The 26,451-nt window shown below is 50.3% G+C and overlaps 1 protein-coding gene across 2 annotated transcripts in view; it reads left to right on the forward strand.

Moving 5' to 3' along the window:
• Positions 1–26,451, forward strand: part of zgc:172136 (uncharacterized protein LOC566376 homolog) — an 89,836-nt gene that overhangs the window by 14,227 nt on the left and 49,158 nt on the right. For both annotated transcript variants that reach the window (XM_038815727.1, XM_038815730.1), the window contains exon 2: positions 24,822–25,038. In XM_038815727.1, the coding sequence (XP_038671655.1) occupies positions 24,943–25,038 (96 nt within the window). In that variant the 5' untranslated portion in view covers positions 24,822–24,942. The remainder of the gene's footprint in view (positions 1–24,821; positions 25,039–26,451) is intronic.

Consider the following 26,451-nt stretch of genomic DNA (forward strand, 5'->3'; position numbering starts at 1 on the left):
GAGGATCCAGCTGCTCAGGGAGGGGTCAAGTCCAAGATTGCGGAGTTTGGTTATTAGTCTTGTTGGGATAATGGTGTTGAAGGCGGAGCTGTAGTCTATGAATAGCAGTCATACATGGGTGTCCTTGTTGTCGAGGTGTTTGTGTGTTGATTGCAGAGCCAGTGAGATAGCATCTGCTGTGGACCGGTTGCGGTGATGGGCAAACTGCAATGGACCGAGACCGTCTGGGAGGCTGGCAGTGATCCGTCTCATGACTAGCCGCTCGAAGCATTTCATGATAACAGATGTTAGGGCCACCAATCGGTAGTCGTTGAGACAGGCTACCTTGTTCTTCTTTGGTACTGGTATTGTAGTCAATTGTTCTCTGAAATAATTGGGATTCAGAGAGCCAAAGTTATTCAGGACCCCAAATACTGTTGGGTGAATAGTGCTTGCTCCAGGAAAGCCAACTGTGGCATGTTGTCCTCTCCGCTTCCACACTGGAGCCCAGCTGTTGTTGCCAATTGTAAATCTGGGTGAGGGCTGTGCACACACAACTAAAAGATTTATAAGTTTGTGAGTATGCATGAACCCAAATGGTATCAGAATCAGGGTGCTGGACTTTGCCACATCAGTCCTCCAGAACAAGTTGTCTAAAAAAGGACAAAGGGCGGGATTCTTCGTTGGCCGACGCCAAAGTCGGGAAAGGTGATTGAGCGGCGAATCAGTCGAGTGGCCAAAATTGTGGCCGGCACTGCGCGCCCGCTAGAATCCCAAGCTTCAGTGTCTCAACAGCGGCGTCAATGTGTTCTCTGCACGTACAGTAAACACCATCCGTAAATCATTAGAGGGCCTGACCCGGTATTCCCTGGGGCTTCCACGATGCTCCACCTACGCCAGGAGGAATTACCAATGGAAAGTTTCACTTGTGGTTTCAAAAATCGGGAAATGGGCGCTGTGGCTGCTGAGGGAGTGCGAAAAGTATCCAACATCGCTATAGTGCACTGACAGTTGTGCTGCTAGCTGGGGGGGGGGGGGGGGGGGGGGGTAGCAGTGGGTGGCGAGGACTGGGCCATGGGTTGGGGTGGACGGGCATGGTACACCTTTGCCACAACCTGCAAGGTAGCTACGCCGCTGCGCACGTCGCTGACTACGCACTGTGAACTTAGTGCCACGAGTCGTATGGGTGTTTCCCCAGGCCACCCACCTAGATGCCCTCTGGCCCCATGGTGCTCCTGCGCCATCTCATTGACTGGGATGAGTGTGTGTGGGGAGTGGAGTGCTCGTCTGCGGCTGCAGCTCGTCAGCCTCCTGAGTGACAATCCCAACTCAGGCGTATCCTTCACCGTTTCTCATTGGAATCGCTCGTGTTCCACATGGCACCAGCGCTAGCCCATTAACGGTCGATGAATTTCTCCGGGAGCGGCGCCAAACTTGTTGTTGTAGAAGACCATCGATTCTGTCCCGCCGTTTGAACTTACTCTGAAATGGGGAATCCCGCCCAAAATTACTCCTCCTTCCCCCCCCCCCCCCCCCCCCCCATCACCAACCTCTCCCCTGCCCCACCAACCTCTACCCCTGTCCCACCACCTTGCCAGTCCACCAGCTTCTGTCACTGTCCTCAGATTTAAGAAGTAGCCCGGCTGCTGCGATGCAGCACCTAGTAACATCGCAGCTCACCTTCAGACTTGAAACTATTTGTATTTAGAATAAAATTGACCGAAACAAGCTTGAAGTATCCAACGTGAAACACTCTCTCTAATATTTACTGAATCAGGGCAGCAGGGTGGCGCAGTGGATTAGACCTGCTGCCTCATGGCGCCGAGGTCCCAGGTTCGACCCCGGCTCTGGGTCACTGTCCGTGTAGAGTTTGCACATTCTCCCCGTGTTTGGGTGGGGTTCGTCCCCACAACCCAAAAACGTACAAGCCAGGTGGATTGGCCACTCTAAATTGCCCTTTCATTGGGAAAAATGATTGGGTACACTAAATTTAAAAAATATATATTTACTGAACCATGGCACCATTATCTGTGATGACATGGATATACACCGTGTGTGTATGTGACATTGCAATGCTGCCCAGTCTCCGCAGTGATGTTGCTATTTCGCCTGTCCACAGGTCTGCATACATCTTTGTGCTCAGCGGAAATAGGGCTGCTCAGAACCCCTTTATAACATGTGGGTGAAAGGAAGCCTTGTGTGTTTGTGTTACAGGAGCTCCTTTCACCCACTGCTGGGATTGGGGTGAAAAGAAAGATTGAATCATGGAAAGGAGACATGATCAAAGCATCTGTTTCACCACCTTATTCATCTGTAACATCTTGGAATATTCATCAAAGCGCTGTGCCTTGTCTAAAGTCTCCACTCTCCTGCTGAGAATTTTGATCTGGTTTACTTTTAAAAATAAATAAGTGTTTTGCTTTGAAAGAATTTTAGGCTTTCATCATTATCTTACAATGCATTAGGCAGCAGTGTGCAAGAGGTAAGTAGCGGGGTTGGGAAGGGGCTGGAATGGGTTCTCTGTGAGATCGGTTGAAGTAAAGCAAACAGCTGTGCTCCTGTGAGGAGATTAGATGAGCAGGTTCATGGCCTTACATACTCGGGTTACCCTGCGGCTGACACGCACTGCTGGCCAGGGCCATCACCTGTCAGCTCGGAGGTGGGGGGAGGGAATCATCAGGAAAATACATATCACAGTTACCAGGTTTACTCAGTGCATTGGTATCAACAGGTAACAGGAAAAGTCTTTATTATGCTTTATAAACATGGTGCTCGTGAACTGCTCCCGCTATCGGCTGTGGTTCTGTGGGGGTCATCATCATTCCAGAGACTTGATCCCGCAATTGAGGCTGAAACTCCCAGTGCTATACTGAAGGAATGGTGGACAGTTGGAGATGCCGGGCGGGATTCTCCATTAGCAGACGCTGAAATCGGTGTTTGCGATCGGGCGGAGAATAGCTTCCGATGCCAAAACCGCGGCAGGTGCCGGTTTGACACCAAATTGCGATGCCAATCGCGGGGGATGGCCAAGAGGTGGGCTGCGGAGTTGGCTTGGAGGGGTACGCAACACCATTACCACAGCCAGCAGGGCAACCATGCATCTGTGCCTGCCGCTGACGGCCTGCATTAAACCTGAAGCCCCCCCCCCCCAGGGCAGCCCCCTGTGTGCCCTCTGGCCCCAGCCGACCCATCAGCTGAGTGGGCGCCCCAGCACAACCCGTCCCATCTTTTATGGCTTTGGGAATTGAATGTGTGGGGAGTGTATGTTTAAGTGGCTGCAGCTCGTCAGCCCTGCGAGTGTCCATCACGGACCCGGCGATTCCCGCCCCGTTTTCCATGGGGATCGATGGTGTTCCACGCGGCACTGGTGCTAGCCCCTCACCAATAGCGGAATCGGTGCAGGTGCGGCGCTGATTTTTCCTGTTGTAAAAGTCCACGGATTCTCCATTGGCGTCAACACTTAGTCACAGAAACGGAGAATCCGGACGCCACCTTTTGGATGTGATGTTAAAGTGAGGTTCTGCCTGCCCCTCGGTGAATTCCGGGCAATAATCAAGGAGTTTGGGTGGTGCCAAACCTAAGAGATCAGGTTGCAGCCTAGCAACTCTATAGCAACTCTACAACACCAGAAGGGTTTAGCCAGCGGTTTTAGTTATCGTGTTTTCCATTTGTTTGTAATTTCTTGCACTTTTGTGTTCTCATTGGCTGTTTGTTATTGTGTAAAACTTCAATAAATATAATTTGACAAAGAACAAGTTGGGAAGGGGAAATTCTTCTGTTCAATGTTTTCATTAGCATTCAAGGAGTCATGATATGAACATTTTAGACGACTTGCTATGTTTGCTGGAATGCTTTTTAGCTTTCGGCTAACTTTTCAGCAATTTAACCATTCAGTGTTTGTTTCTGGAATTCCCAGGCAATGTTTGTGATTAGTTAGGCTTCCTTTGCCTATGTGCTGTTTTTAAACTGTGTGCAGGATGTGTGATGTGTGTAATTCTCTAACACACACAAGTTTCAGCTATAAGAGTTGCCAGGCTGCAACCTGATCTCTTAGCTTTGATACCACCTAAACTCCTTGATTATAGCCTGGTAATTCACTCCCAGGTATCTATTATTGGTCGGTCTCTCAGGCGGGAGAGGGAGGAATTGGACCATTACCGGGATTCTCCGGCCTCCCAGCCACGTGTTTCTCGGCAGCGAGAGACGGCGCTCCATTTGCTGGCAGCAGGATTCTCTGTTCCCGTTGCGGTCATTGGGAATTCCTGCATGAGGGGGTGGGGTGCGATGCCAGTGGGCCAAGAGACAACCGCTGGTGTGAATGGCCGGAGAATTCTGGCCATTGGGCGGGCTTTTCCGTTACCCTACTTAAGTTGAGGCTGAGCCAGTGCTTTACGCAAGTTTAACATCACCTCCTTGCTTTTATAGTCTGTGCCCCTCCCTATTGGTAAAGCCCAAGATGCCATGTGCTTTATTTTTTTTGAATAAACAATTTTATTGAGGTAGTTTTTGGCTTTATAAACAGTTACAGACATCATCAGAAAGGAAGCAAAAAAGGCAAAAATGTGCAAACATCCACATACTTCCACCGTAACATATTGCACAAGCCCGCTCCCCGCCATGTGCTTTATTAACCACGTTCTCTCAACATGTCCTCTCATGGTTTATTCACATATACACCCAGGTTCCTCTGCTTATGCACCTACTACAGAAATGTACCTATATTTTATATTGACATGCCCCAAAAAGGCGCTGGTGAATTATTCTAGGAAATTTCCACATAACGGTTTACCTGACAATTTCCCATAAGCGCTAACTTCCTATGGACAATTGCGCTGGGCTGGGAACCATGCGACAGAAGCGATCTAATTTGCTAACTTCGGATAGTTCTGTCGGTTTTATGCTGTAAAACAAACGTTCACCTCTACTGCTACTCTGCTTCCCGTCGCTCAGTCAATATCATATCCATGATTCTTTTATTCCATAAGCTATAACTTTGCTCACAAGTCTGTTGTGCAATACTTAATCAAACGCCTTTTGGAATGTGCTCTAGGCGATGCCCTTGTCGAGCAGGTACTGACGCAGCTCGTCGCTCATAAAGGACGAACCCCGGTCGCTGTGCACGTAGCTGGGGAAACCGAACAGGGTGAAGACACTATGCAGGGCCCTAATGACTGTGTGGGAGGTCATATAGGGGCATGGAATGGCAAAAGGGAATCGGGAGAACTCATCGATGATGTTGAGGAAATAAATGTTTTTGTTAGTGGAGGGGAGTGGACCTTTGAAATCGATCGCAAGGCGTTCAAAGGGCCGAGAAGCCTTGACCAGGTGGGCCCTGTCTGGTCTATAGAAGTGCGGTTTGCACTCTGCACATCAACCGCATTACCCGCGTCCACCCTCGCTGTTACCTCATCCAAGAAACTCAAGCAGGTTAACACGATTTGCCCTTAACGCCCCGATGCAACATGGCGCGGGGGGTTCTGGGGCCGGATGTGCAACAAAGTAGGCCCGGGGGAGGGGGGGGGGAGGCCGGGCCCGCCGATCGGTGTGCCCGATTGCGGGCCAGACCCCATCGGAGGCCCCCCTGTCCCCCCGGGGATGGAGACCCCCTCTTCCCCCCCCCCCCCCCCCCCCAACCCTTCGTGCAGAGTTCCCGCCGGCAGCGACCAGGGTGTGGACGGCGCCAGCGGGATTCTGCTTTTTCCGCGCGGCCGATTAGCCCATCTGGGCCGGAGAATCGGCGGCGATTGCGGCGGTTTTCCGGCCCGGCGCGGGGCTGGGAGAATCGCGCCCTGAGACTTTTTACTTTCGAAGTGAAGCAATTTCACATTGTAAGGGTGGGACACAGGACAGAATGTTTTGCAGTGCTTGAGGGTGGTCCAAGACGAAGAACTGATTGAAGATCGAATATCAGGGATTTAGGAGAGAACAGAAGGGAAACATTTTGTGAAGGTGTGGAATGCACTACTGGAGTTATTGACTGAAGCAGAAACCATGTCAACATTTTAGAATAGGCTGGATAGTTGCTTGAAAGAAAGGAGGCTAAAAGAATAATCTGGCTGTGGAAAGCATATCTAGAGGTAATGATTGAAACAGAGACAATCAACATTTAATAATCTGGTGATTTAAGTAAAGGGAACTAAAAGGTTGCAGGAACTGAGTGAGCACATGGCATTTGGACTAGTCGTATTGACCACCTGCTTCAACATTGTATTTCTATGCAAAGTCATGTCTGTATAATTTTCATATGTAAAGTAGATCTCTTGTGGAATTTCTCAGAGAGAATTGCTTCACATAGTCCTCGGGGTTGTTAACAAAGTGTGGCAGAAAATGTGGTACAGAGTGCAAGTGTAATGCCCACAGGACATGCTGACTACCCGCAAGATTTAATATATTTATAAAGGTTGGTCACTTTAAATGTGATTACTGGGAGAAAATGTCCCTCAGTAGCTTCTATCCCTCCACCAACTTCCTTTCCACATGTTGGGGAGGATCCTTTCCACATGTTGGAGAGGGTATATGTTAATGACTGGTATCCAATATATTACTTCAAAGGTAGTTTCAATGGGAATAGTAAACTAAGTAGAAACTACTTAAAAGAAACGGCTCGCTTTGTTGTGAAATCAATCACTTGGACGGAAAAGAGCTAGGCAACATGCTCAAGTCTATCATCTGAGGAGAGCCCAGGAAATTGGAGTAGCATCATTTAAATGTGGCAGCCAATTTTACTTCCTGTCTTTGAGGGTCAAAAAGTGCGAGAGGTATGTCTCAAGCAACGCGCTTCAGTTCTTTGGAGCCAACGGAGAGTGGACTTGCTTTGTTTGCAGAAGAAAGTTTGTGGCTAAGATATTTTATGGATGCTGGTTTTTGCTCAGTTTGATTAAGGAATCTTTCTGTTCCACCCACGGCCTGATTTTCCAGAGCTGCTGAAAGTCGGTGGGATGGGCCGAATGGCCTCCTTCTGCACTGTAAATTCTATGTTATGATAAACTTTCTGGCTGGCTCTCCATCGCCGCCCATGACAGGTCCTGCCGCAGGTGGAACGGCAAAATCTTGGCTTAAGAGTTAGGGAATTATCAATTTTTTTTTGCTGGTAGTTTAAAATTCTACAAGTAACGTGTATTAATTGTCTGCTCTCCCCTGGCTATTATTTTAATAAACTGTATTCATAGTTTATATCCTATATCATACAGGCTGATTTTTGTTTTATGACTTTGGTTTGGATTTATTTATTGTCCCATACTGAGGTACAGTGAAAATTATTTTTCCGCGTGCAGCTCAAACAGATCATTTAATACGTGAATAGAAAAGAAAATACGTAATAGGGCAACGCGAGGTCCACAATGTAAATACATAGACATCGGCATCAGGTGAAGCATACAGGAGTGTAGTATTAATCAGGTCAGTCCACAAGAGGATCATTCAGGAGCCTGGTAACAGCAGGGAAGAAGCTGTTTTTGAATCTGTTTGCGCGTGTTCTCAGCCTTTTGTATCCTTCCCGATGGAAGAGTGAGTAAGGGGTGGGTGGGGTGGTAGGCCTGGTCGGGCCTCCACGTGGATTCTTCTTTCCTCCATCCTTGGGTAAGTTGGATCGCTGGGCGGGCCTCTTCGGTCGGGTCTCGTGCTCGGGGACTGGGTCGGGTACTCCGGCGACTGGATTGGGTGGTCCGGGGGCTGGCGTTGGTACCGAGGCCGGGTCGGGCACTCCGAAGTTATGGATAGAATGAAAGTTGCCATAGTCCCTGAGGACCATGGGCTGCACTCCCCTTTTGAAGGAGAGCTGACCTGTGCTGATTTAACCTGAGGTCACCGCACCTCGGGCGAGGAACAAGGTTGGGAACATGAGGCCTTCATGGATAACCTCAGCCGGTCCAGGAATTGAACCCACGCTGTTGGCCTTGCTTCACATCACAAACCAGTCATTCAGCTAAACCCACCCTCAATAGATTATTTGATAATTGTCAGACTCTTTTTCTTTTCTCCTTTGTTTAATCGTTTTCTCAAATAATTTCATATGTTGTCTCTGTCTAATATTCTTTGAGCAATAGGTGAGAGTAACGTAAAGGTGGCACTTTAAGGAAATTCGGAGAGCAGTGAGTTAATGGATATGAAACCTTGATGATAGTAATGATGTAACTGTAACATCAGTAGTCACACGACTGAGAGGCTCCAAAGAGTAGAAGCGGAGCAGACTGCGCCGGGAAACCGTGGTGGGATTTTCCGGTCGGCGACACCGAAAACACGTCCGGCGATCGGCTAGAAAATCCCCGTTTGCACTGAAATCGAGACTGGAGCCGCTTTTGCAATGCTCCATTCCCTCAAAAACCGAGTACACCTCATGCTGTCGGGACGGCCTCAGGGCGTCACCTGAGGGCCTCCCCCGATACTCCGCCCCCGATGGGCCGAGTTCCCGACAGCGTGGAACACTTATCCTTTTTATTTTCGTGAACCCAGCGGGGCGTCTGCTGACTGAGTCCTGCGCCGCCACAGTCGGGTGGGGGGGGGGGGGGGGGGGGGGGGGGGGGGAGAGCCATTCCCCGGGCAGAGGGGGCTTTGGCGGGGCTGGGGGTACTGGTGGGAGGTGGTCTGGGGGGTGGCGAGACTGATTACAGAGAGCAGTTTTTGGCAGGCCAAATCCGTGCCCGGCCGGCGCCATGTTGCACGTTGCGGCCGCTGCAGGCCATCACCGAGCGCACGTGCGGTACGGCCCCAGCAATTCTCCAGCCGTATCCGCGGGTCAAGCCGCGGGCTTTACGCTGCGTACCTACTAGCCTCCCACCAGAGGGAGGATTGGTGCAGCTTTTTGGGCGAACACCGTTCAGCACTGATCTGCACAAACAAGGACCAGCTGGAACGGCACTTGTGGAGATCTCCAAGGGGATTGGAGGTCCCCAGGTGCCCTTTGGACAGGGTGGTACCCTAGCACTGTTGGTGCTGCTTGGGAACCTAGGTACCACTGCCAGCAATGCCATGCCAAGTTGCCTCGGGGGCACTGCCAGCTGGCAGTGGCATCTCCAGGGTGCCAGGTTGACACTGCCAATGTGCTAAGCCGTCATTTATGGTGCGCTGGCAAGAGGTGCCCTGTGACGGTTTTGGGGTGTGTGGGTGGGGGGGTTTGGGAAGGGGGTCAAGGGTCGTGTCGGGGACCTCTGAGATCAGGACAGCGTTTAAAACTAGCGCTCCGATCTCTTGCTGCACTGAGGGGTTCCGGCGAGCTCCTCAGTGTACAAAACAACATGCTGCCTCCGCCGTGTGTTCCCCGTTTAGGCCCCTTATCTAATGCGGGTGACATTTTATAGCCATGTGTTTCTCGGCAACAGGAAACACGCGGCTAAATGTGCTTGTTATGGGACTTTGTTCCCTTTTAGTTGAATCACACCCGAAGTGTAATTTTGGGTGAGTTTGGTGGAATGTTTCCCATCAGCTTTTTTGGCGACATCCTGACCTATATTCACCTGTACTTATGGGCCGTGTTGCACCCAAAAGCCAGGAGATGCCAGGAGATCCCCCTTCCAGGATCTACCCAGCTCGCCACACCTCGCAGGATTCAACATGATCTTACGAGACATCGCGCTGCAATGGATGACATTAATTTCTGAAAAATCTGCATATTAGAGTGAGACAGCTAGTCTCCATTGGGATTCTCCATCGGCCAACGCCAGAATCGGGAAACACGATCGGGCGGAGAATTCGGTGTCAGCCAAAAATCGAAGTTGGCGCTTGCCACCAAATGCGTTGTCATGCTCCAGTCCCTTGACAGTGACGTGAATGCATTCTACCCTCCACGAGGGTGCGGGCATGCAAATTGTACAGTAAAGGCCATTGGCATATCTATGCTACCAGCACGGTAGCATAGTGGTTAGCACAGTTGCTTCACAGCTCCAGGGTCCCAGGTTCAATTCCAGGCTCGGGTCACTGTCTGTGCGGAGTCTGCACGTTCTCCCTGTGTCTGTGTGGGATTCCTCCGGGTGCTCCGGTTTCCTCCCACAGTCCAAAGATATGCAGGTTAGGTGGATTGGCCGTGATAAATTGCCCTTAGTGTTCCAAAAAGGTTCGGTGGGGTTGGTGGATTACGGGGAAGGTGGTGGGGGTGTGGGCTTGGCTCGAGTGCTCTTTCCATGGGCCGGTGCAGACTTGATGGGCCGAATGGCCTCCTTCTGCACTGTAAATTCTATGAAATTAACAGGCCTGACCTGGTATTTTCCGGGCCTTCTGGGATGCTCTGCCTCCGCCAGGAGACATTATCGATGGCAAGGTTCACTTGTGGTATTTCAGATTGGGACAAAGGCACCGTCACTGCGGAGGGTGTGATTGGGGGTACAAACACTGTCCAATATCGCTATAGTGTTCTGACAGTTGTGCCGCTGGCCGGCGGGGCATCGGCCAGGGTGGGAGTAGAGGGGGCCGGCTAGGAGGTGGGCCGTGGGGTCAGGGTGGCCGGGCATGGACTGTCATTGCCACAGCCTGCAAGGCAAGCATGCAGCTGCGCACGCCGCTGACTGCCCACTGGGAACCTTGTGCCATGGGTTGCCAACGCAGGTCACCGCTTAGATACTATCTGGCCCCAGCCGACTCATCAATGGAATGGGTGTGTTCCAGCGCAACCAGTGCGATCATCTTGGCTGGGATGAGTGTCAGCATGCATTGGAATTGCGCGAGTTCTAAGTGCGCCGGTGCTAGCCCATCAATAGGACATAAACCGCTTCCATCCACGTAGAACACTCCCGACTCAGTCCTGGCGTCAGCACTTAGTCTCTCACACGGAGAATTCTCCCCAAATCTCTCACACGGAGAATTCTCCCCAATGTATTTCAACGGTGTTAATCTGAAAGCTGAAATCAGATGTATACTGACGTTTTTTCATCGTTACTGGGTCAGTGCCCGGGGATTCCCTACCCACGATCAACGTGGGAGCACCATCATCACGCAGACTATGGTACTTCACAAAGAAAGCCTGTCATCTGCTTCCCAGGGAAGCCAGGGATGAGCAATGAACACTGGCCTTCCCCGTGTTGGGCCACATTCTGTGAAAAAACAAAGGAAAATTACTGCTTCCCTTTTCTTACCTAAACCATTCTGTTCTTGACTGTTGGAGGTGGCTTTTAACACTTTTCTATCTTCTTTTCTTGCCAACCAAACCACTAATCTCCCATCCCACTCTGCCACCTTGGGGGCATGGAAATGGAAGTTTCCAAATATATAAGTGTTGGAACCAACAATTCTACGGACACGTGCTTGTAGGATTAGAATAGCGGTTTTAATATACTTAAAACAGAGACGGCCTGTTAGCCGTTGAACTTTTGCTGAACTGGCTGGCTGACCCTGTGGCACGGATCTTTGTACAGCAGCTCCAGGGGGAGAAGTCCTGGGCGGAGCCAAGGGAGGAGCCCAGTACAAACTCTCGAGTACTCCCAGAGCTACTCCCCCTGGTGGTCAGGTAGTGCAACTGCACTTACAATATTGATACATATATACAGATTATAATACCGTGTGAATCTCATTCACCGCATTCACCCCCTGTGAAAAAAATCGAGTCCGACGGGGGTGGTGGCTCACAGAGTTAGTCTGTCCGGTTTCGATCTGCGGAGCACTGGGGTTGCAGCCTCTTGCGGTGGCTGGGTGGGTGTTGAGAGGAGGGATCTGATTGCGTGGAGCGCGTCTGGGAGGACTTTTTGCCATTGGGAGACTTGGAGTTTTCTAGACCGGAGGGTCAGTAGGACGGTCTTCCAGACCGTCGCGTTCTCCCTCTCCACCTGCCCGTTCCCCCTGGGGTTGTAGCTGGTAGTCCTGCTCGAGGCGATGCCCTTGTCGAGCATATACTGACGCAGCTCGTCGCTCATGAAGGACGAACCCCAGTCGCTGTGCACGTAGCTGGGGAAACCGAACAGGGTGAAGACACTATGCAGGGCCCTAATGACTGTGTGGGAGGTCATATCGGGGCATGGAATGGCAAAAGGGAATCGGGAGAACTCATCGATGATGTTGAGGAAATAAATGTTTTTGTTAGTGGAGGGGAGTGGCCCTTTGAAATCGATCGCAAGGCGTTCAAAGGGCCTAGAAGCCATGACCAGGTGGGCCCTGTCTGATCTATAGAAGTGCGGTTTGCACTCTGCACTGATCGGGCAGTCCCTGGTGACCACTTTTACCTCCTCGTTGGAGAAAGGCAGGTTTCGGGCTCTGATGTAGTGGGCGAGCCGGGTGACCCCTGGATGGCAGAGGTCCACGTGGATGGCTTTCAGATAGCTGATCTGCGTGCTGTCGCATGTCCCGCGGGATAGGGCATCCGAGGGCTCGTTGAGCTTCCCCGGTCGATATTTAATATAATAACTATAGGTGGAGAGTTTGATCCTCCACCGAAGGATTTTATCATTTTTTATTTTGCCCCTTTGCGAGTTGTCAAACATAAAGGCGACCGACCGTTGGTCGGTGATGAGGGTGAACCTCCTACCTGCGAGGTAGTGCTTCCAGTGACGAACAGCCTCCACGATCGCTTGTGCTTCCTTCTCAACAGAGGAGTGTCGGAGTTCTGAAGCGCATAGGGTACGGGAGAAAAATGCAACGGGCCTCCCTGCCTGATTTAAAGTGGCTGCTAGAGCTACCTCTGAGGCGTCGCTCTCAACCTGAAAGGGAATGGATTCATCCACCGCCCGCATGGCTGCTTTGGCGATGTCCTCCTTGATGCAGCTGAAGGCCTGGCGCACCTCAGCAGACAGGGGAAATCGTGTGGCCTTAAAGAGTGGTGGGCTTTGTCCGCATATTGGGGGACCCACTGGGCGTAGTATGAAAAGAACCCCAAGCACCGTTTGAGGGCCTTGGGGCAATGAGGGAGGGGGAGTTCTAAGATGCGGTCCGGGTCTGGGCCCAGGACTCCATTCTCCACGACGTAGCCGAGGATGGCCAGTCTGTTTGTGCGGAAAACGCATTTCTCCTTGTTATAAGTGAGGTTTAATTTCTGTGCCGTCTGGAGAAAACTGGGGAGGTTGGCGTCGTGGTCCTGCTGGTCATAGCCGCAGATGGTAACATTGTCCAGATACGGAAACGTGGCCCGCAGCTGGAACACTGAAACCCCGTTAGTGACGCTGAAGGGAACCCGGAGGAAATGGAAGAGGCGGCCATCGGCCTCGAACACCGTGTAGTGGCGGTCCTCCGGGCGGATTGGGAGCTGGTGGTATGCAAACTTCAGATGGGGCCTCACGGTAGCATGGTGGTTAGCATCAATGCTTCACAGCTCCAGGGTCCCAGGTTCGATTCCCGGCTGGGTCACTGTCTGTGTGGAGTCTGCACGTCCTCCCTATGTGTGCGTGGGTTTCCTCCGGGTGCTCCGGTTTCCTCCCACAGTCCAAAGATGTGCGGGTTAGGTGGATTGGCCATGCTAAATTGCCCGTAGTGTAAGGTTAATGGGGGGATTGTTAGGTTACGGGTATACAGGTTACGTGGGTTTAAGTAAGGTGATCATTGCTCGGCACAACATCGAGGGCCGAAGGGCCTGTTCTGTGCTGTACTGTTCTAAGTTCTAAGATCCACCGTGGAAAATAGCTGATATTGGGCGATCTGATTAACCATGTCTGTAGTTCTGGGGAGGGGATACGCGTCTAGGAGCGTAAAGCGATTTATGGTCTGGCTATAGTCGACGACCATGCAAAGTTTTTCCCTGGTCTTGACGACCACCACCTGAGCTCTCCAGGGACTATTACTGGCCTCTATGATCCCCTCACTGAGCAGCCGTCGGACCTCCGATCGGATAAAGACCCTATCCTGTAGGCTGTATCGCCTGCTGCGAGTAGCTACTGGTTTGCAATCTGGAGTGAGATTGGCGAAGAGAGGAGGGGGGGGGGGCGATGCGCAGCGTGGCTAGGCTGCAGATAGAGTGGGGGCAGGGGCCCGTTGAAGCTAAGGGTGAGGCTCTTGAGGTTGCACTGGAAATCCAGGCCTAATAAGAGTGGCGCGCAGAGGTCAGGCAGGACATAAAGTTTAAATTTTGAATAACTAACGCCTCGAATTGTGAGCGTAGCGATGGTGCGTCCTTGGATTTGGACTGAGTGGGAGCCCGAAGCGAGGGCGATAGTTTGGCTAACAGGAAAAATAGGAAGCGAACCGCGTCTTGCCAGCTCTGGGTGTATAAAGCTCTCGGTGCTCCCGGAGTCAAAGAGGCATGGCGTGCTGTACCCGTTGATCTGGACCTCCGCCATCGAACTTCGTAGGTGCTTGGGGCGGGATTGATCTAGGGTGACCGCGTTGAGTTGCGGGCCGCGTGATGAGTGCCCGGGAAGGTCGTAGTCTTCCGAGTTGGCGTCCGGTCGAGTAGATGCCGGTACGTTCTGGCGAGCTTGATGCAGGATTGCAGCGCTGAGTTGCGGGCCGCGTGATGGGTGCCCGGGGAAGTCGCAGTCTTCAGATGAGCTTTCTGGGCATGCCGTTGCAGATGGGGCCCGTGGATCGCACGTGGTGAGCGGCGAGGAAGATGGCGGCCCCCATGAGTCGCACGTGGCTGGCCGCATGGTGGGGGTTTGCCAAGATGGCGGCCCCCATGGATCGCACGTAGCGGGAGGGTGCGGAGTCGGGGCGTAGGCCGCAGCGTTTTGGGCCCCACGGGCCCGCTGGTGTTGGGAGCGATTTGTTCTCTCTACAGGGGAGTTAAAAACTGGGGCCCTTTTCGCGAGGCACACTCTGGCATAGTGGCCTTTCTTCCCGCAGCTACTGCAGGTTGCGGATCGGGTGGGCAGTGCTGCCGCGGGTGCTGGCTTTGGCCACAGAAATGGTAGGCTGGGGCAGCTGAGTAGCTGGCTGGAGCAGCTGAGTAGCTGGCTGGGGCAGCAGAGTAACTGGCTTTGGCAGCGCGGTAGCTGGGGGGCCGTGCGGCACAGTCCTGGGGGGATTGTTGGTCGGGGGTCCACGATGAGGTCGCGGGGTCCGCGGGGAACAACGTGAGGCTGTGGAAGGAGACTTCCCTAGTGGTAGCAGCCTCCACAGTAGTATCTAAGTCCTGGGCCCCCTTTTCTAGCAGTCTTTGGCACACATAGTTAGATCTAAGGCCCGCTATGAAAACATCCCGCACAGCAAGCTCCCTATGTTCAGCCGCGGTAACGGCCTGATAATTACAGTCATTGGAAAGATTGTTCAGTTCCCGTACAAACTCGGCTAGCGTTTCTGTAGGTCGCTGACGGCGAGTCGTAAACACGTGGCGTGCATAAACCTCGTTAATGGGCCTAACGTACATTTTGTCCAATATCGCCAGCGCTGCGGTGTCAGAACCGGCCGGATTTAGCTGTGTGGAGATTCTGTGGCTTACCCTCGCATTCAGTAGGCTGAGTTTTTGTTCCTCCGTTGTTCCAGCGGTGCTGGCTTCTGCCAGGTAGGCCTTAAAACATCTTAGCCAGTGGGAAAAAATTTCCTTAGCCTCTGCATCCTGTGGGTCGAGTTCTAGGCGTCCGGGCTTGAGGGCTGCTTCCATGATTTACTTCGACTGTTGCGTAAGTATATTAAATTGTTGGAACCAACAATTCTACGGACAGCTGCTTGTAGGATTAGAATAGCGGTTTTAATATACTTACTTAATATAATAGCTTGCCAACAACACCCTTTGTTTAGGCTTGTGCGAATCAGAGTGGACCCTCGGGGAACACCTGCTGTACCTTAGGTGGAGCCTTCAGGGAAATCCGATGATCCTGTCTGTGTGCCAGAAGCTTGGAATTCCACTTGGAAAACCTATTTGTTATTTATCTAGACTGGTGTAGAATGAAGTCACAGAAATACGCCATTCGGCCCGAAAGGTTTTTGAGCCTCCTCTCGCCCAACTTCATCCCGCTCTATCGACAAAACAGTATTCCCTTTTCGTCCTCAAATATATAAAACGCAAGTTAAAAGCTTCTTATCTGTTACTTGCTGCTGATCAAACATTTCAACTACAATAATGCAGTTTCAGTTCCAGTTGCCAACCCTTTTGGGGAAGTGGGGATGGGTGGGTCATAGAATCATAGAGTTTACAGTGCAGAGGGAGGCCATTCGGCCCATCGAGTCTGCACCGGCTCTTGAGGAGAGCACCCTACTTAAGCCCAACGCCTCCACCCTATCCCCGTAACCCAGTAATCCCAGGTTGCGGGGAGATCTGCAGTTAAATAATTTCCTATCAGTATAAATACAAATGGTAAAGTACAAAGGTTTGTTCGACACCTGATGACAGCAAATTCCTGTAGCTTGAATCAATTGGCTCATTGTGATATGGAGGTTAATGTCCTGTAACTCATGAGGAATGATCATTACCGATTAATACTTTCCCCAGCATCAGTCAACTGAGCTGTTTGTTTTGTGATATGGCCAAATAACAGGTATATTGAGCCAGGCGCCACTGTTTATCACAAAAGTCTTTAATAACTGCACTTTGGATTCAGATACACAATGGACAGGATGGACATTCCTGGAATTCTTGACGAAAGCCTTGAGGTTAATCTGCTAACAGGGGTTCTACAATTGACCTTGGTGCTCCTGGGCTAGGAGCAGAGATATTGGGCGGGATTCTCAGCAGCCTGATGCTAAAATGGGGATCGGTGATGAATGGGGAGAGAATGGCTTCCGATGCCGGATCCGGGGCAGGTGCTGGTTTGACACCGGTTGGTGATGCTCCGCCCCCTCCAAATCGGCATCATCGGGATGCGCGCCACGCGCAGTCGCAAGGCTGTTGGCGCGTTATTAGCCAGCCCACCCACAATGCACTGCCCCCAATGGGCTGGGTTCCCGACGGCACGGGCCACATGTGGTCCCAGTGGTCAGGAACATGGCATGCCGGCTGCGGACAATGTCCACCGCCGCAACACTCATCCGGGATCCATGTCCCTGGCCAGGAGGGCTGCTCCTAGGACTGGGGGGTTGCCAAGGGATGGGCTGTGGGTCGGGGTGGGAGGTTTAGGGATCCAGCTGGCGCCATATTTTCAATGGTGACTGATGCTGCTCATCAGGCCTGCGCATGCACGGCCCGCGACCTGCCGATTTTGCAGCCGTTTTCCGCGCGATCCGCAGATGTTCCATGCGGCGCTAGTGCTAGCCCCTCACCGGTACCTGAATCGGTGAGGGGTCCGTGCCAATTTTCCTGTCGTCACTCACCTGTGGATTCTCCTTTGGCACCAGCACTTAGCCTCAGGAACGGAGAATTCCGCCACTTCTCTATTGTTGGTGCTTCCCCCAGTGACTCTCAGGGGAACATGTCCAACGGAGTAGGTTAAGAATCAGCAGTGACACCTCCTGCCACAGGATGACCACTTGCTGAACTGAATCTTTAAGCCCTGATGGAAGGGGTGGTTGTGGAGGGGGGAGACTGAGAGAGGCGGGTGTGGAATTTTGCGCCTGTGACCCGTTCCCCGGCTCTGTCCCACTCATCATCATTTCATCATCATTATCTTTATTATTGTCACAAGGAGGCTTACATTAAGCAGATCTTACATCTCCACATCATTAACATTGCAATGAAGTTACTGTGAAAATCCCCTAGTCGCCGCACTCCGGCGCCTGTTTGGGTACACTTAAGGGAGAATTCTGAATGTGCAATTCACTTAAAAAGCATGTCTTTCGGGACTTGTGGGAGGAAACCGGAGCAACTGAGGAGTAAATGCTCAAGCTCCCTTACCACAGGACCAGCTCCAGTGGCAAATCTCCGTACGCAGGAGTTCCCCCATCTCGGGCAACACGGTAGCACAGTGGTTAGCAATGATGCTTCACAGCTCCAGGGTTTCGGGTTTGATTCCTTGCTTGGGTCACTGTGCGGAGTCTGCACGATCTCCCAGTGTCTGCGTGGATTTCCTCCCGGGTGCTCTGGTTTCCCCCCACAGTCCAAAGATATGTAGGTTGGGTGGATGTGTGTCCAAAAAGGTTAAGTGGGGTTACGGGGATAGGGCGGAGGTCTGGGCTAAAGTAGGGTGCTCTTCCAAGGGTCGGTGCAGACTCAATGGGCCAACTAGCCGCCTTCTGCACTGTAAATTCTATGATTCCATCTCTCCAAGCTCACAGTTTGTCCTGGCAGCTATGTTTTTCATTTAAAAAAGAGTTTTTGGGGTGCCCTCTCCCTTAGATTACCTGCCACGGCATCCTGATGCTGCTTCCGAGCTGGAATCCCTGTCACTGATCTTCCTGCTTCAGAAGCCCTGCAGACAGTGAGCCAATTCAGGGAAAAGTTCACACAGTTCCCCAGCCATTTGAACCTGATGGTGGGATCCAGATCCCCAAGTGGAAAACCCTGTCCCCTGGTGTTTGCACTTGGAATGAGGTTGCAGAAGGATGTTGACTCCTACTGCAGCCCAAATGAGCGTCAATACGTTGAGAAATCTGCTTGAATTCAGCATGGTTAGAGGAGCAGGTGAATTTAATGTTGGGGACACAGGAACAAGAGTAGGCCATTTAATCCTCTGTTGCCATTCTGGGAGGGGGGGGGGGGAGATCAAAAACCTAATGCTTTCATTTCTGTTGGATCCATTTGGCTGAACAACTAAATATCTACACCACAGATGCTCTGTTGCCAAGAGCTGATTTTTGGCTTGACTGGAGTGGAGAGGGGAGTTCTTGTATGTTTGCTTGAACCTAAATGGACGTTGTGACAGTGAATTTTTAACATTTGTGTGTGTGTGAGATATTGTGAGCCAAGGCACAGGACTGAGTTGTGATCAAAGATTTAGAGAGAGAGCATACTGATTGTAGTTCATCTTTGGCTGTTAATCCTTTTGGTTCTGATGAAGCTGTTCTGATCGCTTTTACGCTAAACACCTTGTCACTGTGAGGTGGTGATTAAGTAATATTCCTTTTGCCGCTTTTTAAAATTTTACTGTTATGTCTGGGCTTTGCTACAATCCCTCTTAAATTCCATCTGCTTTATTTACTGTGGGGATGATGTGACTCATGGTGCATACCTGAGCAGGTGCGGGTCAAAGGATGGCCATGTTTAGACTTCCTGGCTTTTCCTGCTTCCGGAAATTCCTTGATATTTTTAATTGCGGGAAGAACAAAACAACCTCTTGGCAAGCGGCTCACTGAAAACTTTTATCCCGGCTAAAGATAGGGTGAGAACCCACTTGGATTTCCAACCCGACTTGTCTGCATTTTGGGTGGTCGTGGCAGCGGGGGTGGAGTTGGAGGGTGGGGTGGAGTTGGAGGGGGGGTGGGGGGGGGGGGGGGGGAGTGGAGTGCATGGGGAGTCGCGGGGTTAATATCTGAAATGTGGCTTTTGTGAAAAATATCAGGTACGATTCTGTGGCCTCACCACTGTGTGTTTCTCGGCAGTGGGAGGTGGCTCGCTGTCGACCGGCAGTGGGAACATCTGGTCCTGCCACTGTCGGTGGGATTTCCCATTGAATCCACATCATCAGGAAACTGCGGCGAGGGTACATCGTGGGCAGAAGAGGAAAATCTTGCCCAATGTGTGCAAATGGAATCGAGGCTAATGGTACCTGTGCAAGTGTGAATCTGGCTCACCTGCTCATGTATTAGCGAGCGAGTTTGTGTGTGTGTAGGATTTTAACGTATACAGTATGTACATAGTAGGGCAGCCACAGTAAGTACACAGTAGGACAGCAAGGGAGCACAGTGGGTAGCACTGTTGCTTCACAGCTCCAGGGTCCCAGGTTTGATTCCCGTCTTGGGTCACTGTCTGTGTGGAGTCTGCACGTTCTCCCCGTGTCTGCGTGGGTTTCCCTGGGTGCTCCGGTTTCCTCCCACAAGTCCCGAAAAAAGTGCTGTTAGGTAATTTAGACATTCTGAATTCACCCCTTTGTGTACCCGAACAGGCGTCGGAATGTGGTGACTATGGGCTTTTCACGGTAACTTTATTGAAGTATTAATATACGCCTACTTGTGACAATAAAAATTATTATGTAGACCAAAAGAATAATCGACAGAGAACATTGACAATTGTTACATCAACAAATCAACAAATAGGGGTTGGTTACAGTGCGGAACAAGGGGCCAAACAACGCAAGAGCAAGAGCAGCATAGGGCGTCGTGAATAGTATTCTTACAGGGAACAGATCAGTCTGAGGGGGAATCGTTGTGGAGCCTAGTAGCTGAGGGGAAGAAGCTGTTCCTATGTCTGGATGTGCGGGTCTTCTCTAAACGTAACTAAATTTTAATTAGCTTCAATAGAGTCTATAATATTGCTGACAAAAGAGACATATTGTCCTAAACTTTTCGCAATGATTCATCAGGACAGATCGCAAGAATACCAGCTGTAAAGGGAACAATAATTTACACTGCATAGGAAGATGAATAACTATCTATGGTATTAATTATAGTTAATTTAGAGTCTGCTTGGAGTCATTGCATTTTGTGGGGGGAATGGTGCATAGTTTAAATATCTAGAGGGAATGCTCCCTTCCTGGGAGACAAAAAAACCCTCATTTGCAATGGCTTGCATTTCTGTGGCCTCTTTAACACTTCAAAACATCCCAACTTCACAGGTACGTCAAACTGGCACTGAGCCACATGAAGAGATTCGGACAGGTGGCCTACAGTTTGGTCAAAGATGTAGCTTTTAAGGAGTTTCCTAAAGGCAGAGAGGTTTTGAGAGGGAATTCTCGCACTTGGTGCCCAGGCAGCTGAAGGTGCGGCTATCAATATTGGAGTGATGGAAATAGAGGATGGACAGGAGGCCAGAATTTGAGGAGCCCCTGATAATGGTTATTGCCAGTCATAGAACATAGAACAGTACAGCACAGAACAGGCCCTTCGGCCCTCAATGTTGTGCCGAGCCATGATCACCCTACTCAAACCCACGTATCCACCCTATACCCGTAACCCAACAACCCCCCCCCCTTAACCTTACTTTTTAGGACACTACGGGCAATTTAGCATGGCCAATCCACCTAACCCGCACATCTTTGGACTGTGGGAGGAAACCGGAGCACCCGTAGGAAACCCACGCATTGCAGAAAATTATTCTCCTGACAAAAGACACTCGGGTAAATGCTGACAGATTTGGGGGGGGAAAAAAAGTCCACCCACAAGGAGCTACTGAGCATGGAGATGTAAATATTTCATATTTACTGAACGCAGTGGACCCCTGGTGTTCAGTTCTACCTGGTGGAGTCCAGAACATGGGGGAAAATAGCCACAGTGCCACCAGAAGCAAGTACGTATATATCAGATCCTCCAGAACATGGCAAATACCACCAAGATCCCCAATTTATTGCAATATGCTAATATACAACACACAAAGTGGGGGATTATCAGGCAGTAGGAGGTGAAAGAGATACAAATACTGGTGGGGTGTGAAGCCCAGGATGAGAATTTTAAAATCAACGCATTTAATATTTAATTAGGACTGGAATAATGTAACTGATGTGTATGTATAGTCTGTCCAGTAAATTGATTTAGTGGATGGGTAGGAGTGGATTACAAGGCTAGAATTTAGTCGTCAACTGATTCTTTTTTCGATTGACTGATTGATTTATTGTCACATGTACTGAAGTACAGTGACAAGTATTTTTCTGCGGCCAAGGGAACGTACACAGTATGCACATAGTAGATAAAAAGAATAGCCGATAGAGTACATTGACAAATGGTACATTGACAGTGATTGGTTACAGTGCGGAACAAGGGGCCAAACAAAGCAAATACATGAGCAAGAGCAGCATAGGGCATCGTGAATAGTGTTCTTACAGGGAACAGATCAGTCCGAGGGGGAGTCATTGAGGAGTCTAGTAGCTGTGGGGTAGAAGCTGTTCCTATGTCTGGATGTGCGGGTCTTCAGACTTCTGTACCTTCTGCCTGATGGAAGGGTCTGGAAGAAGGCAAAGCCTGGGTGGGAGGGGTGTCTGATAATGCTGTCTGCCTTCCTGAGGCAGCGGGAGGTGTAGACTGAATCAATGTGAGGGTGGCAAGCTTGTGTGATACGTTGGGCTGAGTTCACCACACTGCAGTTTCTTGCGATCTTGGACCGAGCAGTTGCCATACCAGGCTGTGATGCAGCCGGATAGGATGCTCTCGATGGCTCATCTGTAGAAGTTTGTTAGAGTCAATCCAGACACGTCGAATTTCTTTAGCTTCCATAGGAAGTAGAGACGTTGTTACGTTGTTAGGCTTTCTTGACTGTTGAATCAACGTGTGGCATCTGATGCCATAAATTAACAGTGGTTTGTTCATCTCAAATTTTATTTACGATCTTTATGTGTGCTGTCCTCTTTTAATTTTGATTTGGCCTGAGCTCCTCCTGCCTTTGTTGCCGAGAACACTTTTTTTTTTTGCTGTTCATTGGGACCAGGCAAGGTGAGGGCCCAAAGCACACAGCGTGGGGACACAGCAAGGTTAGTGAGGGGCTAAAGCACACAGCGTGGGGACACAGCAAGGTTAGTGAGAGGCTAAAGCACACAGCGTGGGGACACAGCAAGGTTAGTGAGAGGCTAAAGCACACAGCGTGGGGACACACCAAGGTTAGTGAGAGGCTAAACCACACAGCGTGGGGACACAGCAAGGTTAGTGAGGGGCTAAAGCACACAGCGTGGGGACACAGCAAGGTTAGTGAGGGGCTAAAGCACACAGCGTGGGGACACAGCAAGGTTAGTGAGAGGCTAAAGCACACAGCGTGGGGACACACCAAGGTTAGTGAGAGGCTAAAGCACACAGCGTGGGGCTGACCAAGGTTAGTGAGGGGCTAAAGCACACAGCATGGGGACACAGCAAGGTTAGTGAGAGGCTAAAGCACACAGCGTGGGGACACACCAAGGTTAGTGAGAGGCTAAAGCACACAGCGTGGGGACACAGCAAGGTTAGTGAGAGGCTAAAGCACACAGCGTGGGGACACACCAAGGTTAGTGAGAGGCTAAAGCACACAGCGTGGGGGGACACAGCAAGGTTAGTGAGGGGCTAAAGCACACAGCGTGGGGACACAGCAAGGTTAGTGAGAGGCTAAAGCACACAGCGCGGGGACACACCAAGGTTAGTGAGAGGCTAAAGCACACAGCGTGGGGACACACCAAGGTTAGTGAGAGGCTGAAGCACACATCGTGGGGACACACCAAGGTTAGTGAGGGGCTAAAGCACACAGCGTGGGGACACACCAAGGTTAGTGAGAGGCTAAAGCACACAGTGTGGGGACACACCAAGGTTAGTGAGAGGCTAAAGCACACAGCGTGGGGACACACCAAGGTTAGTGAGAGGCTAAAGCACACAGCGTGGGGGGACACCAAGGTTAGTGAGGGGCTAAAGCACGCAGCGTGGGGACACACCAAGGTTAATGAGGGCCCTAAGCACATGGCGTGGGGACACACCTATGTTGAGAAGCATAAGTGGCAAAGCAAGTTTCTCAGAAGAAAGCAGAACCTTATGACGAGAGCCTGAGTAAATTGGGCCTGTTCCCGCTGGAGTTTAGTCACAACCCAAAGATAATGATCATTCCAAAGATCACCTGATGTAGGGGACCCCTTTTATTGAGCTTTATCTATGGTGCAGTCCAAAATGTGACAAACCTTGGTGTGCCCCGTGCTGAAGAATGAGAGGCGATCTCACTGAAATGTAGAAGACTCCAAAGGTGTGCAGGCTGGACACAGATGTCGTCTGCCTGGCTCGAGCATCTCGAACACAGGTTAAGGGGTCAATTGGGATGGAAATGAAGAGACATTTCTTCTTTCAAATTCTCTGCTCAGAGGGTTGTTCATGCTCCATTGGTGAGTATATTCGGGACTGAGATCGATTTTTGTTTTTGATCTCTCGGGGAATTAAGGGATATGGGGACCAGGAAAGAAAGTATAATTTGCGATAGAAGATCAGCTGTGATTATATTGAATGGTTGTTGCAGAATGGAGGGCTCATATGGTCTATTCCTCCTCCTATTTCCTATGGCATGTTTGATTAAATTGGGGATTTTGTCCTATTTACAATGTGTTCAAAGATATGTTACATACAGATGTAATTTGTCATGAGAATGTCGCTTTAAGAAATGTTTGGCTGCTCATGTTACTGCAGTGATGTCAGAGTGTGGATGGAGCTGAGCTCTCACTCTGCTTTTTAGTTTCACTTTGAGAAAAGTTTGGGTGTGTCTGTGTCCTTTTGGTTTCATTTTTAAGTGTGTTGGAGCTGAAGCCAGACAAAGCTGGTGTACTGCTGTTCTCTCTGCCATGAAAAGACTATCTCTTGATCATTTGGTGAAGTCAGAATTATACATGTTCCCAGTAGTGACTTTAACCTGATGTGCTTCTGTTAAAGGTTTTGTTTTAAGTCTTCGGATGTTAAAATGACAGCTTAAGGATTACGTAGTGTTGTATTCTTTGGGGGTTGTATTTGAATTGATGGTTACTGAGATGTTCACTGTATGAAGGTTAACTTGAGTTCATAGAATAAACATTGGTTTGCTTTAAAAAATACTTTTCCTTCTGCTGTACCACAGCTGTAGAGTGGGCCGTGTGCTCCCCATACCACAATCTATTAAAAGTTGTGGGTCAGGTGAACTCCATGATACACTTTGGGGTTCTCTGAATCCTGGCCCATAACAATATACATTCACGTACTGGCACAATTGTTATTTGTCACATTTTGGACTGCACCATAGATAAAGGTGAATAAAAAGGATCCACTACATCAGGTGATCATTGGAAATATATGCCTCTATTTGCTCAGTATTTCAAAGTGTGTGGATAAGGTTTGTGCCAATGCTGACGAATGTTTGAGTTTAGTCATCAGAATTCTCTTAAACCAGCCTCAGTCATTCTTTGGACGTCAAAAATGCCTGTGTTTATGCGAAACACTTAATGCGTGTGTCACCTGATCTGTGGCCAGGATTCCTTAATTGTTTATGCCTTTACGAGTTCACATCCGCAAATCCTAGTGTGCGTATGCTCTGTTTTCATTAATTAACATTGAAACATTTAATTTGGCAGGGAGGATGAAGGCAGACTGGATGTGGTGCTGCGTTCAGTGAAGGGAGCGTCATAACCTGTGGAAGACAGCACTGGTACTGGACAGAGATTAATTACACTGAAATCGTGCCACAGTCCAGCCATGAACAAGCAGCTATTCCAAAATAAAATGATGCCGGGCCAACGCATTGTTTCTGTACTTCTGCCAAACAAGGAACAACTTGACGTTCTCGTTGGGGTGAGTAGGAATTTCTTTAAGGCTACAAAAAGGCATTGACTAGAGTTTAGTCTTTACCGCGACTGGAGTATCAATTGATGTTATTGCGAGGGTGACATGGTGGCGCAGTGGTTAACATTGCTTCTTCACGGTGCCCAGGACCCGGATTCGATACCGGCCCCAGGTCACAGTCTCACCCCCACAACCCAAAGAGGTGCAGCGTAGGTGGATTGGCCACTCTAAATTGCCCTTTTCTTTTTTAAACGCATTTTATTCAAACTTGTATCAAAGTAGGTTACAGCAAATAAACACCCCGGGAAACATTCTTCCCAACAATCAACTATACAGTCCCCCCCCCCACACTCGGCGCCCCTCCTCATCAACCCCCCCTGCGACGAACAGCTCCTCAAACACGGTCACAAACATCCCCCACCTTTTCTCAAACTCTCCTGCTGAGCCCCTTAACTCGTACTTTATCTTCTCTAACCGCAGGAAGTCATACAGGTCACCCAACCATGTCGCTACCCCCGGTGGCAATGCCGACCGCCACTCCAGCAAAATTCGTCGTCGTGCAATCAGAGAGGCGAAGGCCATGACATCGGCCTTCCTCCTCTCCATGAGCTCTGGCTTCTCTGAAACCTCAAATATCGCCACCAAAGGGTCCGGGTCCACCTCCTCCTCCACTATCCTGGCTAAGACCGCGAATACTCCAGCCCAGAATCTTCCCAATTTTTCACAACCCCAAAACATGTGCGCATGATTTGCTGGCCCCTACCCAAACCTCTCGCACTCATCTGCTACCCGCTGAAAGAACCCACTCATTCTCGCCCATGTCATATGCACCCTGTGCACCACCTTAAACTGTGTCAGGCTCATCCTTGCACAAGAGGAGGTCCCGTTTACCCTTCGCAGTGCCTCACTCCATACTCCCCAATTGATCTCCATTCCCAACTCCGCTTCCCATTTCTCCTTTATCTTCACCACTCGCTCGCCTCTCTGCTTCCCCCAGCCTCTTATGTATATCCCCAATTCTTCCCACCCCTTCCACATCCGGACGCAGCAGTCACTCTAGCAGGGTGTATCCCGGCAATCTAGGGAACCCCTTCCAGACCTTTTGTGCAAAGTCCCTAACCTGCAGATACCTGAACTCACTACTCCTCAGCAGCCCTATCCTCTCCCTTAGCTCCTCCAGACTGGTGAACCCTTCCTCCAAATACAGATCCTCACCTTGACCAGCCCCACTTCTCTCCACCTCCTGTATACACTATCCATCTCCCCTGGCTCAAACCCATGATTCTCGCACAGCGGCGTTAGCACCGACATCCCTTCCACCCTAAAATGCCTCTTCAGCTGATTCCATATCTTCGCCGTGGACTGCACCACTGGGCTCCCTGAATACCTACTCAGAGCCATTGGCAATGCTGCCGTCACCAT

This window comes from Scyliorhinus canicula, chromosome 1, assembly GCF_902713615.1.
Source record: "Scyliorhinus canicula chromosome 1, sScyCan1.1, whole genome shotgun sequence".
Taxonomy (NCBI): Eukaryota; Metazoa; Chordata; class Chondrichthyes; order Carcharhiniformes; family Scyliorhinidae; genus Scyliorhinus; species Scyliorhinus canicula.